Source organism: Macrobrachium rosenbergii, chromosome 14 (genome assembly GCF_040412425.1).
Source record: "Macrobrachium rosenbergii isolate ZJJX-2024 chromosome 14, ASM4041242v1, whole genome shotgun sequence".
Lineage (NCBI taxonomy): Eukaryota > Metazoa > Arthropoda > Malacostraca > Decapoda > Palaemonidae > Macrobrachium > Macrobrachium rosenbergii.
Window position 1 is genome coordinate 40,339,564 of NC_089754.1, and position 20,736 is coordinate 40,360,299.

Consider the following 20,736-nt stretch of genomic DNA (forward strand, 5'->3'; position numbering starts at 1 on the left):
TGGAAGGAGGAAGTCTGCGTATTTTTCACCAGAAATTGACGAACGAAAATCGAAAAAACTCCGTCGGTATGAAGATACCTGCAAGAAACTTATTGATGCCACTAAAGCAATTGCTTCTAACGAAAATTGTATAAGAGAATTCTGTGCCCTAAAAGTACATAAATTATATATATATGTATATATATATATATATATATATATATATATATATATATATATATATATATATATATATATGTATTTTATATAAAATTTTTATTATATTAAATTAACGACGACTTAGTCAACTGTTGGCTTTATAAATTAAATGATTGAATGGATTACAATACGTTTAATAATTTCATTATTGCTTTGAAAAGTCTCTATAAGTGATTTTAATTCTTCAAACATTGCAGAGCTTCTCAATTATTTATTATTCTTATCATTTAGAAAACAAAATTGGAATGAGGCATGAAGAGTCATTAGTGTCTATCACATGAATAAATGTTTTTTTTTTTTGCACTAGATACTCACACAAGTTGCTTGAGCAGAGCACTCAAATTTCCCAGCTCTAAATACATGGAAATATCAGAGGTTCTGAATGGTAATGGAAAGACTGAATTTTATAAGTCCCTGCCATTCAAGAAAGAAAGCATTATTCATTCCAAATAATCTAAACAACCGAATCTGTATATCTAGAGATGGACCCAATACTTTTCATGGCATTGCCCTCACATTAATGTCAATGTTTTCAGCCATTTACTCTCTTTTCACAGATTCTACATTTTGTGGAGACTTGCTCCAACAAGAACTGCCATTATTTTTAAGGTTAATAATTTCAAGTCGCTTCATTTTACAAATCGTAGTAAATAAATTTCGCCTATCCCTTGTAACTTATGATCCCGCATACTGCCAGCCTTTTACAGTATCAGATTGAGAGATAGTTTACAAATTATTGCCCTCAACGCCGGCGACACTTTTTAAGAGACTTTAACATTCTCAGGTTCCGACGAAGGAGCTCAGTCTTGGTCGTAGGTCACGCCCAGTTGCATCCTAATCTCCTCCATGATTTCAGCGATGGTAATGCTCTCCTGCCAGGGGACATTCGGGCTCTCCAGTAACCCTGAAGCAGAGACAGTTATGCAAATAATAATACGGACAGCATCAACTCAATTTTAATATGTCTCAGGGATATATGTTACAGAGAATTGTAAGTAAGGCTACTGTTTGAGGCACGCAAGATGTTATTGTATCTGGATGTACCTTATGCAGTGATAAAATAGTTCGGAATTATTAATTATTCCCAGTACGTTATGTGGACTTCAGTTTGAGTGACAATCGTGGCACTGCAGTAGTGTTGAATTACAGATAAATGATTGATTCTTATTTTGAGGAATGAAATATGGCCTTTGCTTGCTTGAGGGTTCACTAAAGCATGTTTTCCTTTTCATCTAATTAATTGATTTCTTTATTTATTTATTTATTCCAGCAGTTAACTTTAAAATAAATAATTTTTGTTATTCATCAGTTCTATTCCATGAGTTTTACTTTGTTCAACTTAATAATAATAATAATAATAATAATAATAATAATAATAATAATAATAATAATAATAATAATAATAATAATAATCCATTCATCCTACCATTCCTTAAACATCTGCGAACTTCCTCTGCCTCGTAGACAAATCCCTGGGTGCCGGTGAAATTCAGGGGCTTCCCATGGTCGGGGTATGGAACCTCGAATTTTCCGGATGGCATCTCCATGCTCTTCGGGGCCCACATGGGAGCGTTGACCTGCATCAGAAGCAAGAAAATTATAATTAGGTCATTTTGCCATCGTGTTACGCTGCCAGGTGCTGGAGGTATATCATTTATTTAAGTGCAAAATATTGGAATAGATTTCCTGGTGGTGATGTGAGACGGAATTGCATACAAGTTTGGGAGAGGCTGCAAGATTACTGCTTAGTTTCATATTCCATTGTCTCATTCTTTCTGACTTATATCGCTCTTTATGTATGTACACAATCAAGTGTTTTTACATATACCGCCTTTTATTCTATTGGTTCTACTTTAATCTTTTTCACATATGGATACTTTACCCTGCTGAATCTTGCTTTCCGAGTTCGTGATCATTATTTAATAATACATACATACATACATACATACATACATACATACATACATACATACATACATACATACATACATACTATTATTAGCCAAAGAAGACCAAATATCAGTGCTCTGTATGAGAAATGTACTGAACATTTTTCATTCCTGTAATTATAAGGAAATAACAGGAGGTTGAGCCGCGTGTATGGAATACTATAGAGACACTTCGTTTTTTTTCTAGTCTAGTATACCAAAATTCCAATAACAAGCTCATCAATTCATTCCCTAGGTGAAGTCTGGAAAAACTACAGAGCTAAGAGGATATTACCTTGATAAAGGAAAACAAATGAAAATAGAAAATAGACAAAGGCAAATCAAAAGACATCGAAAATATACGACAGCTGAGAAATATAGCCATGCGACTCTTATTTTATACCCAAAGTTTTGATGATCGAAGGTAACAGACTGTGAATACTTAATGAAGAAGAAAAGTCACATTAGAGGATGAAAAGTTTAGTCATGGCCTTCGTGTTCATTTTAACAGCGACATCGTATATATTCAAACAGCCCCTGTAGGAATATACCGCCAACAATTTGGGCTGCTTTGTACTGTATAGCGAGGTGAAGGTGAAGTAGGGGCGGGAGAGGAATGACAGATTGGGGGGTTTGGTATGTGTTTTTTACGTAATTTGTTTGTTTATTTCTTTTTCAGTGTGTCTTCGGATCCAAGTAACGTGACCTGACGTTTACTTTTCAACTGCTCTCTTCAAGCTCTTTCCACCTAACTGGTAAGTTTGAACCGTTTTAAGGTAATAACAAAAATATATGAGACAAATTCACTAAATTGACACTTGGGCTCTAGAGAGCATCAGTTTTCACGGCCGATAGGTTATAGTTTATTCCGTTATGTCGCCTTACTCAGGAACAAGAATAATAACATCCCCAAAAATAAGTGTTAATGTCTATACTTGTGAATATTACTACCGTCTTTAATATCATGATCAGCGATCCTAAGGAATCCAGCGGGTACAAAGGACCTCAGTGAACTCACGTCGATTGTCTCTTCTCTTATACAGTTTCATTTAAGTCCATCCACATACTTAGGTATGGCTATCTCTGTAACTGTGGAATTACAGCAGCCCCTGAGTTTACGCACATTTCGAGCCTTCGTCCACTAAACTGTCAGCAAAATCTCCCTTTTAGGCAAACTTCTTCGAGCTTACATGAATACATTCAGTCAAGCATATACGTTTTCTACCACCTAATACCTCTCATTATTTTTCTTCCTGGCATATCTAGAATTACTTCAAGAATCACTGCTATCAGACTCTCCCTGTCAGATGTCATTTTCGTGTTCAAGTTTCAGTAACGGACCAAAGTCTCTCACCAAAAGGTATAAAGTCACAGGATCCCGGTAAGATCAAGAGCCTGTGCTGCCAGAGGGCCAACTCGATATAACGAAAACAATAACCTTTCCAGTCTCGTCACCTGATACCACTTAACTCCCTTGACACTGTCCTCATCCATCTTTCGTCTGGTTCTCCGCGGTCTTGATGTCCCTTTCGTATCCATGGGGACATAATGTGCACTAAACGACCATCTCTTGTTAAAAATGGGTCTCAGGTAACTCAGTCTTTGAAATATAATGAAGCCACGCCTTGAAAGAATAAACTATGTTCTATTTATCGTTACCACAAAAAAATTCAGAGCTTCTTGATCACTGCTCAGTGCAGACCCATTTGATTATTGACCTCGTTACCATCCAGATATAAAGTATAATGACGTCATCAACTACTGATGATTATCACTCTGGTTGTAAAAATAATGATGCTTTACTTCAGTTAATGATAAAAGAGATGGAGATGTTCAGTGCAATTGCCCTTTTGTTAGAAATGGTTTCCTTCTGGAAGACCTGCCCCTTAATAAAGTAATGTCAAGACAATCGTCAAAGAAAATATCCCTCACATTCTGCATCACATGACCACTCACTCAAATAGTAACCAGACCAAACATTGCTGACATCCGATGATCGGAAAGCAAGCGGCGTAAGCGAGTGTGATGTTTTTGATTTTCATTCAAATCAGAATATGATTGTATTTGCCTGTTTTCATGCAAACTTATCTTTAAATAAATGTTAGAAAAATTCTGCAGTTTAATGCCTTAGTCTACAGGTAATTTTTGATAAACAGAAAAGTATATTAACACTCTTGTAGTAATAACCGAGAATGACTTGGGCTTTTGTGCCTGTCGTGGTCTCTTCCACACACACACACACACACACACATTATCTATAAAGAGAAGAGAATACAATATACATTTTCGTAACCATCTGTCGAGTTCAGTCTAAAAGTAAACCAAGCACAAATTTCGAAAGTGTCCGGTCTAGCAACCGAAGGGCATTCTCACCTTTATGGTTCCCTTTGTGCCGACGACGAGGGCATCGCAGGGCAGCTTGCAGGTCGCTGACATGCAAATGGTCGCCATTCGTTCTCCCGGGTAGACTAAAGTAACTCCGGTCGCCATGTCAACTCCCTGAGGAAAGGATAAAAAAAGGCCATTAAGCCGTCGATTTCCGCTGATAATATTCATTACATTAGCCATATGAAATTCTGTATTTATAACAGGCTTCAAGTCTTAATAAATTAATAATAAGTAGTACTTATATCCCCCAATTAAAAATGTTTCAATCATAAAATTCTTTGACAAATCAGTTGCAAAACAGTATGTAAAGAGTGAGCCTCGATGAGGCATTCGATTCAGTCACCAATGCCATCTATTACGATGCAATGAGTCTTGACATAAGGTAAGAGAAGAAAAGAGCAACGAATTTCCTGCAGATGTTACAGAACGCAAGAACCATGGGACATTGCACTCTAAGACGGAACCACTGACCCAGACCTTTGTTTGATAAACGTGAAGTCTTCTGATTGAAGTGTTTTTATGTCGGGAAAGAAGCTCTGAAGTAGAGCGCGAGGAAGGCAACTCATGAAGAGTTGGAAGGAACATTTAGTTAGTGCTACGAGGAGGAGAAACCATACCCTAATTCACACTGAGTAAGAAGTGTCACATAAGAACCAGCAAAGGTGCAGAGGGATCTTGTGGCTGGTAGATTACTTAGGTTTTTCACGTAACCCAAAGCCTGGTGAGAAAGGAGAGAAGAAAGGCTAAGAGCATGACAAAAAGGACGTTTACAAAGAAACATATCTGCACCTACGTTCTGATTAACGATTCCGGCAGCTGATATTGTCGTTGGTTTATCTCCGTTCATGACGAAGGAGACCAGCTGGACCGAGAGAGTTCCGTATTTCAGGGTGATTCCTCCTCCTTGACCCTTCTCTCTGGGGAGGAACAAGAAAGTTATTGATCTTTTATATACTTTTTATAATTTCAGGAGATTCATTGCATGGTCTGAGCTGCTTATCGTGTTGTATCATACTCGGTTATCTTCATTTGAAATGAAACGCCATGTCCGGATACTGTACTGCTTAGTCAAACGCTAAGAGAGAAAGAATCAAAGTCTAACAATATATCATCTGGTAATCATTGAATTGAAAAATGGGTTATATAACTGCCTTTACTGATGAGAGCTTCGTTTTCATAACAGACTCTCCATGTTTGCTGGCATATTTGTAGCATGATATACCAACATTCGCTATAGATATATTATGAAATCTGCATATAACCAAACAACAGCTATTCACTACCTTTGACAAAAGGGTTACAAAAAATGTTGCAAAAATCTGGTAGAACTAGTTTAATTTATACAAAAATTAGTGGAACCAGACTTTTGGCCTACCCCGCGCATTTTTTTTTTTTTGCCGGTGTATCAATCCCGTCGCTTGATCGAACTCACGGAGTCACGGGTATCTAAATCCCGTACTTTTTTATTCTATCGCGTTTCATGTTAGAAGAAACTAAATAATACTAATATGTACTTAAAGTTAACTGATGGTCTACTGTTCTGGTTCTAATTATGAAAACATGTAGAGATTAATTGAATGGAAATCAGTTTTAACGTTAAGAATACGATTCTAGTGTTACTGTAAATCATATCGTGCTACATCTTTTTCAGTACCTAATAAAGAACCGATTCCTTGGAAAAAGCCTAATTTCAACACTTCCAGGTAAAATGTAAAATCCATATTCCTGAAACTAAAGAGCAGATCTATTAGAGGAAAATATGATATAAAAAAATTTATTTAAACCCTGGAAACGGAAGAAGAGCCAGCACTCGCGAGATCTTAAAGAGCAGATTGATTAGAGGGAAATATGATAAGATAATTTAAATCCTGGAAACAGAAGACGCCTGAGAACTCACGAGATCTTGGGAAGGTGTTGGGCAGGCCAGCCCTGATTCACGATGACCTGACGGACGTCGCCGATTTCACCTTCCTGAAGTCGCTGACGAAGCTGATGGTACACGGGGGCACTCCTGCCTTGAATTCCCTGATCGAGAAGAAAAGTATTATTATTATTATTAATGGCAAGTCTTTAAGCCTTCTTGAAGAGCAGAATGCTAAGAACGTGAAAAACAAGCCTAGAGGAAAAACAGATGACAAACAAAAAAGGATATTTCAAACAGAAACAAATATAAATTTACATATTTAAACAGCGATATAGGCCCGAAATAGGTCAGGCGACGAGCACATTGAAAGTAGGATTACAAGTTCTCTTCAACTTGGTCGTAATGACGAATAATATTCAAGAGTATTTTCATATCCAGCACACTTTTCTTAAAGAGCGGTAGAATAATCGACAAAATATTAATGAAAGAAGTGCAATCCTTTTAATGACGAATCACTAAGAAGGTTTTCTGAGGTTCAAGCGGTAAAGATGGTTTAAAATAATGCAAAACAACAGTTTCTGTTCACGAGCTGATATTTTTCCTTACTACAGGGTTTCAAAGATTTCCTTTAGGAATGAACGTTTTCTTAAGAGCCAAACATCCTCTGCCTCCAAAAAGAATCCTTCCTAACTCTAGATTGGCTTCAAAACTCTAAACAAATGCCATAACAGTGATCCATGTTTCCTTTTTTTCTATAGGCTACACGCCCTCGTCCACATCTCTCAAGCCCTTGAACCTTGCATGTATTTTTAATCTTCCCCTTCTAGCCTCTTCCTGTACTGTTGTTCAGTCTCTTCAGCTTCATCTTGCCTCACTTTCATCCCTTCATAACAAAATTTTAATCCTTCGGGCGGCCATATGAGAGGCTAGGTATGATGCGATTTTCGCTGCTTGAACTATTGGGTCAATGCAGTCTGCTTTTCAGTTTTACATGTTCCAGTCTCATAAACATTCATTCGTGGTCGTTCATTTCCAGCCCTGCAAGGGTTTTTTTTTTATTAACATTTACTGTGCATAAGCTCCGTTATTTGTTTTCATTATTTAACTTGCTGTTCCTAGGGAAGACGGTATATATCTTAATTCATTCAGCGCTGAATGGCAGTCTCTCCACTCCTACCACCAACTTGCAACTACATTTATTTATTTTTCTCATTTGTCCTGACCTACAACTTGCTGGTAATATACCTAGGACAGGTAGCGTCCATTACGTCTCCTACTAAAAAACCTTTATTATCGTCTTATTCAGACAAGCAGAGGATCTACTTTCATTAAAAGCAACAGAGAACATTAGGCAAAATTTGCATTTCGACATTTTTATTATAGCAATCCAGATCTGAGAAATCTTTAAAAATGGAAAAATCAACCGTACGAACCTCCATCAGAAAGACGCCCTTCTCTCGGGCCAAGTTGATCACCTGCCTGGTCTCCTTGGCGTTCATGCAAAGCGGTTTTTCGCAGAGAACAGCTTTACCTGAACGAAGCATCAGGCTGATCACCTCCAGGTGAGGGGGCGGGATGACGCCTATGTAAACGACATCTGTAGATGACGAGAATAACCTTATTATATTAAAGTATTATGTATTTCCTTACTCGTTTACCGACTTAATACATTTGAGATAGTATTTGTTTATATATTTAATAAACTATAGCTAATATCTTTTTTTTATTTTCTTGTATTTCTTTAATTCTTTATTCATTGTTTTTTACTTGTCGATTTTTAAATGCTCGTTTAATCATTTAGCATCTTTTTTTTAACTATCCTCTATTACCATACATTAATTTGTTTAGTATTTTCTTAATTATTTATTTATTCTAAACGACTGTACTCACAGAGTGAAGTACAAAGGGTTTCCCTCCTTGTTATTAATAGCTCCATATCAACACTGATATAGAATTCTCACCAATAACCATCAACCTCTTTTTCTGTTCATTCCTCGAAAGTACAAAACGAAACGGTACATAAGTTTTGTAGCAAGATTAAAAAAAGGGGGGGAATGTGGTATGTATTCGATAACAGGTGTTAGGTGTAAATGCGAACCTTGCTTGGTTAGTTTTATGAAAGAGAACTCTAGGAACTACACTGCTAATTTATTGACTCGTATCGGCCCCACTTCGGATGCGAGAAGAGTTCGCCGCCCGTTCTTGTATACTGCAGAACATTAATTCAGTAACACTTGGCATTTTCATCCTCTGGTATTTTAAAATTAATAAAAAAAATACTCTGTATATGAAAAACAAATTATAATGTCCACATACTAAATCATAAAATACTATACTTGGTCTATTTTGTGTGAATTTGCTCTATTTACATAGTAAGACTTTAGATTTTAGTAATTTTCATGTGGAAATTTACCACTTAAAAATCCCCGCATTGGTTAATACACTTTTTATCAGGTTATTCGTATCTTACTATTCGTTTTATCTTCCTTATGAATACCAGCACCAAGGAAAGGAATCTGAAGAAGAACGTAGCAAAAATCAGGCATCACTTAACCGTTCTTAATGAAACTGTTCATAAATCATAAAAACAAAAAAAAAAAAAAAGCTATCTACAAACTCACCAACATCAGGGTCTCGGGCGAGCTCCTGGTAACCGCCGTAAGCAACGGGAATCGCAAATCGGTCGGCGAAGTCTTTTGCGGAAGTCAGACTCCTGGATGCTATGGCAGCCACGACGTGCGATGAAGAGGGCAGGAAATTGAGGGCGTTGGTGAAGTCCTCGCTGACCATGCCCGCTCCTACGATGCCCCACCTCAGAGCCATGGCCTCTCTGAAAACGTCAGGCATCATTATTACCAATCGGTTTATTTTCAAAGGCCGTTATTTTGGTCAATCCGGCAGGCCCATGTATTTGTCAAAATCGCATCTATTTCTCAATGGAGCATCGTCAGAGTTTCAGGTTATTATTATTATTATTATTATTATTATTATTATTATTATTATTATTATTATTATTCACAAAGTGCACTCATTCACTTGGAACAAGCCAAAAAATACTATTAACTTTTTACGATAAATTATCAGTTACTGAATTTGCTGACAGTCGACCACCCGTCACAACCACACAAGAAGTTTCAACAGTAGCAGGTAACCTTTCCCCACCTTCTGCCCCGTTTGCACATCGCTTGTACAATATTTCCTGATATTAAGCCCTCTTAATATAAACTTACTAAAACCAGTGAATTTTACTGAATTCGTTCAGATTTGTTTTACAGTCTGACCTTCGTGAAATTCTGAAATCAGCCGTTCTTTTAAATCATCGACAGTTCACTGTATTTTAGTATTCATTCCCAACCATACATTTGGCTTTTTTTTCTTATTTTATGCTTCTCCCTGGAATGCCGTTACTGGACAGCCTCTTTTATGATTAAATCAATATTCAGGTATTATCTACTTCAGCAATTTCGGTCAAGAACTGGCCATTTTCTACTTTTCTTTCAAAAATTTACGGGGAAAAGATTCTCTCAGTAGTCAACCAGCACGCCTATTTCATTCTCACTTTCCATATCTCTTTTTTCACCCTATCTCATTATCATTTACACACAGTATGTAAAGGTGGCAGGACCTGCGTCTGACTTTGGATATGGTCCATGGAGAAAGCAACACGAACTGTAACTAAGATTGATGGTGTCAATCTAACCTTCCCATCACATTCCTGGATGTCAGCTTGCTTTCTGGATATCTAAATTCATTGATAGTCCAACCACTCCCATATTTCTTTTTTATTCCATAAGTTTTATTGACTCATTATTTCTTGGCATCTTCATTGTCTGCAAGTTGTGAATTGTTTAAATTTTGATGTCTTTTGCTACGAATAAATGAAGAAAGAAAAACGGATAGAACATGAATTTACAGATTCGCGAATGTAATCGTTCCATCTAAATACATAAATAAATAAATAAACGAATGTTGTAGTCGCCTTGTAAACAACAACCTTGTAAGTAGTTTTCTTCAGTTTGTAGCCAAGATCCCTTTAGCTGTCGATACTGCCGAGTTGTTACTCCTGTAGACAGTGCTGTCATTATGGTTTTCACACTTTAAGGAATTTTTCGAATCATAAGGGGAAAACCCAAAATTACAACTCATTATGCCATTACTTTCACGTGAAAAATACTACGGCTCCATCTAGCATTGCTGCTTATGACGAGCTGGCAACACACACACGCCTTCACAAGATAGGCCTGATAGATCAGTAGTTGACAACTTGACATTGACTACCCAGACCAAGGTCTAAGGTGGAACGCCTTCCCTCAGCGGCAAGATAAATCAGAATATCTAAATAGCGGGGCCGCTGATCATAAATCAGCCACGTAAGCCTGAGGAGACATTGGTAACAAGACAGTTGATTAATGATAAATCAACGCATGATGCGCTGAAACTTATTCCACCACGAATACCACAAACATCAGAGGACGCTGTTACGGAAAATCACATGAACGTTTGTTCGACTTACAGTTAAGCAGATTCTCGCTCTGGAACTAGGCCTATACAATGACAAGGGTTATCAGGACTCCTTTGTTGTTCAACACTGATTAGCAAAAGCGTACTAACGTTCACATCCCGAGGCCACAACTGGGGAGAGATGATGAGCTCGTCTGAAACCTTGAAATAAGTGATGCTGGCTCACGCTCATTTAGTGGTCGTATCTGGTCAGTGTAGAAGAGATTCGTTGTTATGTAAAGAGATAAGGGTAAATACGCGATAATGAGCAAGAGCATTGCAGGCGTAACCAAGGACGTAACAAAGATTTGAGTCGAATGGCACAGGGGCTTGGGGTCATATTTTATCTAGCCCTGAAATTTACTAACGTCAATTTTCATAAAGCATTGATAATACTAGTAACTGGTTTTAATGTGCAAATATGTACTTTAGCTTTGTATTTTGTTGTATTATATTTAATATCATGTTTACTATAATGTTTGCTCAAGTCATTGGAACATTTCAAATATTGCTATAACGTGCAAATTGACAGTAATGTCCCAAGATCGACTAGTTATATTTCCATCTACCCCACTATTGTACTCAGTTAAAAAATGTTATTCTATATGTTTTTGTTCTTGTCGAACGAAGGATATAGCCTCCTTGTCTTTTTGTGGCAGACTGTTGAATACTACCTACTGTAGTTCGGCGTTTTTGCTTACTATTGACCACCATCTTTTTTCTTTTTTGATAAAAATTTGTGTAATATCTTGCACTGTGCAGTCGCACGATGTGCAAAGAGTTCTCTGTGCCTCCTTACTGCAGCTACAATGGGAAAAACCTTACAATAAACTACTACAAGAAATCGAATGCACAATTCCCATTTATCTATCGTCCCGACCTCGAGAGGTAAAATTTCACTTATAAATTCATTACTATTTGTAGGTAATCGATTTATTAAGCGATGTTGTGAAAGATGTTAAAATATTCCAGATCGTTCGCAAGGGAAGGTTAGAGGAAAATGGCGAGAGAATGTTGCGTGATGTGACGCTGTAGACATGATTGCGTCATGTTCGACTCACTTTGTTGTTTATTGTTGGTCCACTCCATCAAAGACTGCTAGACTTCGCTTCGAAAGAAAACTGCTTACTTAAGTTTATTCTGTACGTATTAAATTCTGTTTTCACTGGTGTAACAGTCGCTAACTAGGAATGTTTTTAGTCTCCTCTTAAATATATATTTTATGATAATAATGTCGCTAGACTCAGCTTCTTCTTGTAAGTTTTTGAATAATCTTGGGGGCTAGATTTCCAAGTTGCATAAACTTGCCTCCATCCTGTATAGGTCACTCTTTGCCCCTTTTTTTTTTTTTTTGCTGAAAATTCTTTATCAGTTTCCATATATCTCTTGGATTTCCATTCTTAATATCTTGAAACGGCAGTCTACATTCTTGTATATTAGTCTTGTAAGTATTCCATGAGTACAGGAATTACATTTTCATAAGGTGATGGACTTTTAATTAATCTTGGAACGCTATTCATTAATATTTTGCATTTTCCCTGGCTGATATATTCGGAAAGTCAAGTGTAGATCAAATAACAACAATCTAACTACTAATAATAATTAGGAACGCTTATTTTAACAGTATGATCGTCGCAGTTTCTTTATCAATGAAGTTTTTAAAAGTTTCTTGGTCAAGCAGTTCATTACATAATTTGGACAAACAACGACATGTATTTAAAATTTCCTCTCGGTGTTTTGAGATAAGAAAAAAAAAATGAGGTGACGCATTCATCATCCCAATCATAAATGAGAAATAACCCATATAGCCTACTCGTACCCGTACAATAGTCACGTCTAAGTCTATGGTTTTGTAACTAATCGACTTTGTGATTTCTTGAAATGATCTAATTATGGCTTAAAGAGAATATGAGTTTTGACTGCTGACTGAAATATCGAAGAGCTCGCTAATGGAATTCTCGAAAACACTGCAGATACGACACGGCAGAACATGTCATCCAGTATTGCCAACTTAGCTATTAAAACTGCTAGTTCTAGCGGATTCGAAGACCTTGGCGGATTTCAAACATTGAGGACAACGTAATCTGGCGGGATTTTTAGTGATTTTGGCAGATTTTTTTTTTTAGTGAGTTTCGTCTGAAAGTTTGAAATATTTGTTCTATAGCAAACTCTTGTTAAACTACAAACTCAAAAGTATCTTACTGCATTACCATATTTGTAAAATTGTAATTTTTGAGTGGGAAAATACCGAGGCGAATACAGCATTAATTCATCTAAGAACTCCATGATCTTGTAATCAGAGTACTTCAACTTCATTATCTCTTTCAAATGTCTAGGACGAAGAGACCTATTAGGTAACCCAATAAAGTAACAACTAAACTTAGAAACATCGTAAAACTGGTTAATTCTCTTTTCATTGTTAAAATGCCTAAAAGATAGAATGGCATACTCGTACCTACGATATCCCAGGAATGTGACAGAAATAGGAAGAATATGACATCATGCTGAATACTCTGTTGGCGAAGCAAGCAGACCAGCATTGCTTTATCTCCAGCTGAATAGGGAACAGAAACGTACGATTATGATGATATGATTTTTAAAAATTAATTCGGTTAGGCCTCTGAGCGCACACCTAAGACAATCCAAATAGGCGATTAAAACATATTTTATGTATATTAAGAAATATAACGATTTATCGAATGAGAAATCTAGCGGATTGTGGGTCAAAAAGCGGATTTTCACAGCTGGTTTGGGGTATTTCATTGTTGTACATTTGGCACCACTGCGTTGCGACATGTTAACAGGTATTTAAACGTGTTCAGGTAACTTCCCGGCATTATTAACAGTATCTGTGGAGGAATATGAAACCATTGATATATCATGTGCAATACAATGGTCAGTCGTTGCTTTGGAATTCATCAAGAAGTACAAATAATCTTTTGTACGACAACTTTCCTGCCAGCGAACGACATCTAGGTGGTGTTGGCCTTGGTTACCTTGATGATATGTCAACATTGGCTGTTTGATCCTTCTCCGAGAATGGTGTTTTATTGTTTTATTAAGTGACACTCGTTATTTTTGTTTTAATCGTTAGGAAATCACGGCGGAATTCAAATATGATGTGATTACTCCCTACTGGATTACACCCTTGGTTTTGCATTGCCCTATAGTTGTAGTTATAGCAGGTATGTAATGAGTAAATCCTATCTAGACTACCGTAACCTCCCTGATCTGGGAAATATCTGCTCTTGGGCCAAGTCTAAGCCTAGGCCTAATATTCGTTACTACAATTAGACTTGAACTAGGTCAGGTTTGTGGGAAATATATGGAGTAATGTGTATTTAAAGGAGTCAGTGCCTCCAGCAAACATGACGGAGGCCTAAAACTGATTGACAAAAACAAGTGTTGTACTGTAATGTTACATAGGCCTAGGATAACAAAGGATAATGCTTAGTAAGCCACCCACTAGAACTCTGCCATACATGGATTATGTTAATGTGGGTGTATAGGGTAATTAGGGTAAACTTGGCTATTTTGCATACGCTATGTAAGGGCTAATAGTTAGGACGTAATTGTAAACATAGGCCTATGCTTGCCTAATGGCTAAGTTGTCAGTCTTAAGTTATTTGGTGTTGTGGTAGGTCGCGTTAGTCTTTGGTGGGATTAGGCTTAGACTGTACAAGGCCTATCCATTGACAATAGGTTATTTTCAAAGGAACCTATTTAAGACCTTACCGCCATTAGTAAAGGTTCTCTTATTCTTAAGCCTGTCTTAAGATGTCATTAGGCCTAAACCTATTTTGAAGCTTTCAAAATAAATTGGGCTGGTGAACGTAACTATACGCTAGCCTTTCCAACATTCTAAGATCACTAGAGTGGGGACGGGAAAAGAATACAGCGCTGCCATATCTATTTTTCCCTTTTAATCTCACCCTTGAGGTTAATCCCTTGTTTATGGCTTTACCTGAGATCTGTTATATACTGTTCTTTGTTTTTTGTAAAGAAACAGTGTTGAGTAAGTTTTGGTTCTTAATAAGGAATTTTCTTTGTGTGCTTTATAAAATAATAATCTTAGTTCTTATAATAATAACATAATTTGTTTAATGCATTGACACGTGAGGGTGGTTCGGTAGGAATAACAAAATCAAGCCACTTGATTATTGTCCATTTTCTATTTTAGCAGTTATTTATTGGTTACGTGATTAGATTTTTTCAGTGCCTCTGCAGGGTAAATAAACTGTTCATTTAGGAGAGAAAAATAATGCATCATGAATTACATGGCCCCCTTGTTGTTTCTGAGAGAGAAGATGCTGGTGGTGAGGAGGTTTGTTCCACTTTGGCTATCCCTCTGTGTATTCATACTGTCCAGTAACACAGTGGCTGCTTGAGGTGACCACCATTGCTGTTTTTGATTGAGCTAGTCTTTTAAATGCCCTTGCTAACCACGTGTCAGCGAAATTGAGGTTTGGCAGTGGCGGCCAAGAATTATGCCACAATTCTTTGTTTTTATGAAAATAAATGGGGTTTGCACGTAAAATATGTGAAGTCAAATATGTTTTCGTTGTTACCTTTAAATGAATAAGATTTTTTCATTTCGTTTGAGCAGGCTCTAACGATGCAAAAAATTTTAAACATAACAATGAGATGTTTGACACCACAGGAATTCCTTACTCACCCCACCCTAGTGATCTTAGAGTGCTTTAAAGACTATAGCCAGACCTGCCATAAATCTCTGTTTCTCTCTATCCCGTAGGGGGGTGGTGCCATCAGTGCACCTCATGCGGTGCAATGTAGGCATTACTTAAGGTTCTTTGCAGCGTCCCTTCAGCCCCTAGGTGCAACCTCTTTCATTCCTTTTACTGTGTCTCTGTTCATATTGTCTTTCTTCCATCTTACTGTCCATTCTATCCTAACAGTTGATTCATAGTGCAACTGCGAGGTTTTCCTCCTGTTACACCTTTCAGACTTTTTCACCGTCAATTTCTGTTTCAGCGCTGAATGGCCTTAGTTGCCCCAGTGTTTGGCATGTCTGCCTAAAATCTATAATCAGTCAATCAATCTGTCTCTCTATTTTTCCAAGGCTGTGCTAAAGGCTAGCTGGATTTAGTTTTATCTTTAGACCCCCCCCCCCAGTTTGTACCTTGAATATTGTCAGTTTATACTATCTTTTCTTGTACTGACCAAGTTCAGGCTATCCTGATTGAGGTTATTGATAGATGGACTGTATTGATGTTATGGGTATTAAGCTGAGTCCTAGCATAGCCTAGGCTCTGAAAGGAAAAAGTAAATTTATTCTAATAAGTAGGTAGACAGTAATATTGCCTATGCATGTATCCATCCCTTGGATAGATTTTTATCTTCAGTAAATGTCAAATGACTAAAATATATGAAGGCAGAAGCCATAGAAAGAATGCATATAAATAGCAAGAAAAAAATTACTGTATGTAATGTCAAATAGCATAAGGTATGGAGAGAGGGAGAGGGAGATGTTGAGGGGATCAAGCTGTACCAATAGCTAGAGGAGGAGATGAGAGCCAAGAATCTTTTGTAAAGATTAGGCAGGAAAGTGGATAAAGAGCTGAACAGGGACAAGATACAGGAGGTTATTGGGCAAATGTCAAAGGCAGAGCTGGTTAAGGAGGAATGAGATCAGTCTCAGCATTGGAGAAAGAAGAAAATGTTTAAGAAAATTGATGAGGGAGATGAAACAATGTAAAGGAGGTATAGTTGATTAATGATAGGAGTGGAGAATTTGAAGTTTAGAAAGAAGGAATACTAGTGGAACATTGATGGCAGTACTGCACTTTGAAAAGCTATTGAATGAAAGGATAAGAGCTTAAATTAAAGGATGATGTGACAAATGGATCAAAACGTGATGTCAGAGGAGCGTAAGAACCCTTTGAAAAGATGAAAAGTTGACAGGCTTCTGAACTATCAGGAATAACAAATGGGTTAGGTGTTTAACAACATTAATATGCAAGGGACAAGGTATGCACATTATGGGAAGGTGCGGAAGAAAGAGGAAGGAAAAAATTGTGAAAGTGACAGTTGTCAGTTTGTACTGTATTTCATAGAAAGCCACGTCTGCATGGGAAGTAGCATGTAAATAGGAAGAGATTGTACTCCATATAGGCTATATATGTTTCATCTTCAGAAGTCGTTAGGTAGAGTAGTAATGCAGGCAATTAGATAGTCTCTGTGGAGGCAAAGGCTATTGAAAATACTCATTAGGCTGGGTATGTTACTCCCCCATAACACAACTTCTAGAGCAAAGACACTGGCAGGTATAGGCTATCTGAAGAAGAGGTAGATATTAGTATAGTAACCCCTCTATTTATCAAACCTCAACTTATCAGACTTCTCTGCTTATCATCTACATTATGATTGTGGGTTTGTCCTAGGTTACCAGTTTAGACTTGCTGCATTTTGCAGATATATTTCTTTTAAATGAATGGTAAATGTAGATAAGAATTAAGACTATACATTATGTGAAATTACTGTTAGCTGTGGGATATCTTGTATCTTCAAGTGTAGGCTCCAATATAGGTTGTTTGTTGTTCATCATACGGCCAGACCCCAGAACCATCAGACAATTTGAGGCTATTGTGACCATTGGCAGTCAGCACTAAGTCCTTTATTGTTACAGAGAATTAAAGAAGAGCAGATAGGGACTTGATTAAGTTGCATATGCTTTCATATATTAATACAATAATTGAATTGTTGTCCAAAAATTGTTTCTACTCTTTTGCCTTTAGTCTGAAATTTTTAATGTTTGAAGTATTTAAGTGTGGTATAACACTGCTAAGATTTTCTCCCCTTTAAGCATTGCAGGTCATAACATCATCATGGTAATTTGAGTAAACAAAATACTGGGTTGTAAATAGCTATTCCATTAATATTCTCAGGCAAAATACATAAAGCATATAGATTATTTAAATTTTAGATATTCCTTTAAGCCATAACTTTCATGTTGTGGTTTATTTTGCCTTTAGGGAAATCTGCAAGAATACTGGGAAGGCTAAAATGGAACTGGAGTGCTCAGGGGCAGGTGCTGAATCCTCTCCGGTTGTGTCGCCACAACATTCAAATCCACATGTTACCTCTGCTCAATCATTGGTTTACAATCCACCATATTTGTCATCGCAAGGCCTGTCTTCATCCTCCAATAGCACACCAACGATGATGTCTCCTACTCAGTCATCAGCATCATCATCTCAATCAAATTCTCAGTCTCCCACCACAGATCCTCTTACTCAGCTATTATCAGGGACAACAATGACATCATCTAGTAACTCAACATCAACCATTCCTCCTGAATCCTCAATACATAACCTGTTTGACCCTCTGAGTTCTCCAGACTGGGATATGGCAGGACCACCAGGAATCCTGTGTACTCATAGAGTTAAAAAGTAAGTGTTGAATTTTACTTTATAGTATGATTTTTTGTAACCTGGGGATCATTAGAAACATTTTTACTTGTTTGTTTATAGCAGTATGCCCATGGGGTTAACATTCTTTGCACTCATTGGACTGGTTCAAAGTGTTTTTCTTTCTGAATATGTAAGATGTTATTTAGATTATTGGAAATCATTAGAATTAATAATGTAACTATTAATTCTAACAAGGATGTTCTGAATTCTTTACATTTAAGTATAGGCTATAGAGGGTTTCATTTACTCTTTTGGGTTAGATGAATGTGACCAATTTAAAGGAGAGGTAATGTTGCCAACTACAGTTTAGTGTTTTGTTTTTAGAAAGAACACTCAATTTGACAGTTGGTTTAATGTTTCAATTTTGCATTGTCAGATTCACTATTTCTATGTCTGCTATTTACTAAGGGTCATGGGATTTAGAGGTATATAATAGTAAATCACTGGCTGGAACAGATATATATGTTATATATATATATATATATATATATATATATATATATATATATATATATATATATATATATATATATATATATATATATATATATATACATATATATATATATATGTATGTATATACTGTATATATATATATATATATATATAATATATATATATATATCATAAAACTAGAAATAGGAATGACAATATAGGAGTAAAGAGGAAGTCTGGTTCTAATACCCAGGGGATAGAAAGTGTACAATTTATTTTTTATTAGAAAATGAAACAAATGATGCAATAACAAAGGAAAGGTACATAATATATATATATATATATATATATATATATATATATATATATATATATATATATATATATATATATATATATATATATATATATATATATATATATATATATATATATATATATATATATATATATTTTATATATATATATATATATATATATATATATATATATATATATATATATATATATATATATATATATATATATATATATATATATATATATATATATATATATATATATATATATATATACATATATATATATATGTATATATATATATATATTTAATCATCCAAAAACTTCTATAATTCCAGGAAAAAAGAAATATGTGTGTCCATTTTCATGTTATATATTCATAGTTATAAATTCTTACAGCTAGCACTCAAATAAATCACTCATACCATTTTAGCCATTCTCATCTTCAGCTCAGCATTATTGTTCATACTGTCTATTTGTAAAGAAAACATAAGTACATCTTGTTACCGAGGTCCTCTTTGTTGTAAAGGTATTTGTTATTATTACTATTACTGCAGTGTAGTGAATGTATACCACAAAACATTAAACTTAATTGAATATGAACATTTGAAATAGAGAAAAATTATAACCTAAGATTCTTTCATTGTGACTGTCTTTACAGTCTTATTTCTTACAGGCGTACGCATTGTGATATTTTCTGACATCCACCCATTACTCACAGTAGCCACTTTTATGGGAAATACTAGTGGTTAGTGAGTTTGGGTATTGACATTACCATCATCAATTGATCCATTCTGCCATTCACAGAGGCTAATTAAAATATAGTTTGATAGTGTACTTCAGCCTTACTCCTGACATATGTTATTGCATGATAATATAGAAATATATAGTAAGTACCTACACAATAATGATTAATGATAGATCCAACTTTATTTAGTTATGAAACGATTTAAACAAAAAGAAAAACGTCAGTTACAAAAAGATTCATAAAATGAAATTATAATTGCATCATAATCTAAATAAAAAGTGTAATTATGGTAATTTAATCTCGCTCAAATGTAAAAAATATCGTAGATATGATAATTCAGTAAATGGTTTGACCTTTGTAGCCCATCTAGAGCAAAGGGTAGCGAAGAAGTTTCTTCAGATAAGCAAAATCATCTACAAGTTCCTCGAGATCAAAAGACTTGATTATGCTCTTGCTGACTAACCCTGATGTTGATGGAGTATCCATTACATCCAGTTGCTCCTTAGAGCAAATTGGGGTCCTGAACGTTTTTCACAATTACAGAACACTCAGGTGGCCGAACAGTTGTGGGTTTGTGTCAGGAAAAATACAAATTATTGTTGAATTTGTCATATTTGTCAGGTTCTTTTGTATTTTTTAGTGAAAAAGCTAGCAATGCTTTGTTGTGAGTTTGATCTCTTCATGATGGTAGGCCAGTGTATTATGCATAATACATACCAAGTCAGGTTAAAATGTTCAGTGGTTGGACTAATTCACTACATAAAATTATTACTACACCACAGAATTTGGCAAATAATTGGATTGCTGGGCTCCTGGCTGACAACTGACAATCACATTTATCTTGTTTACAATTGTTAATGGACTGGTTCTCCATAGGATCATAGTTCAGTCATTGCGTGTTTACAAACTTAGCGGTGCTCGCTTAGTAAGAATTTCATTTAATGT

At 35.9% G+C, this 20,736-nt stretch overlaps 2 protein-coding genes across 6 annotated transcripts in view; one reads left to right on the top strand and one right to left on the bottom strand.

Annotated features, from left to right (window-relative positions):
- LOC136845995 (ubiquitin-conjugating enzyme E2 Z-like) overlaps positions 1 to 20,736 on the top strand; it is a 70,902-nt gene that overhangs the window by 38,183 nt on the left and 11,983 nt on the right. For 2 of the 5 annotated variants that reach the window (XM_067116573.1, XM_067116576.1), the window contains exons 1-2: positions 14,353 to 14,375; positions 17,871 to 18,287. In XM_067116573.1, coding sequence (XP_066972674.1) covers positions 14,368 to 14,375; positions 17,871 to 18,287 — 425 coding nt within the window. In that variant the 5' untranslated portion in view covers positions 14,353 to 14,367. Of the gene's footprint in view, positions 1 to 2,805; positions 2,882 to 11,850; positions 12,021 to 13,846; positions 14,064 to 14,352; positions 14,376 to 17,870; positions 18,288 to 20,736 lie in introns of those variants that run through there. The other 3 variants (XM_067116575.1, XM_067116577.1, XM_067116574.1) reach the window with 3 other exon arrangements.
- LOC136845997 (trans-1,2-dihydrobenzene-1,2-diol dehydrogenase-like) lies at positions 317 to 11,097 on the bottom strand. Its single transcript, XM_067116578.1, has 8 exons — positions 10,892 to 11,097; positions 9,000 to 9,208; positions 7,812 to 7,975; positions 6,412 to 6,539; positions 5,308 to 5,431; positions 4,500 to 4,625; positions 1,625 to 1,775; positions 317 to 1,102 (listed from the first exon to the last, which is right to left on the bottom strand). Exons 2-8 carry the CDS (start codon positions 9,199 to 9,201, stop codon positions 999 to 1,001), a joined length of 999 nt encoding a protein of 332 aa, XP_066972679.1. The 5' UTR covers positions 9,202 to 9,208; positions 10,892 to 11,097; the 3' UTR covers positions 317 to 998.

Coding starts and splice junctions, on each gene's coding strand:
- LOC136845997 (XM_067116578.1), bottom strand. CDS start 9,201: ATGGCTCTGAGGTGGGGCATCGTAGGAGCGGGCATGGTCAGCGAGGAC. Junction 6,540..7,811: donor AGGGCGTCTTTCTGATGGAG/GTTCGTACGGTT, acceptor CTTCTCGATCAG/GGAATTCAAGGCAGGAGTGC. Junction 1,776..4,499: donor GCACAAAGGGAACCATAAAG/GTGAGAATGCCC, acceptor CTTCTGATGCAG/GTCAACGCTCCCATGTGGGC.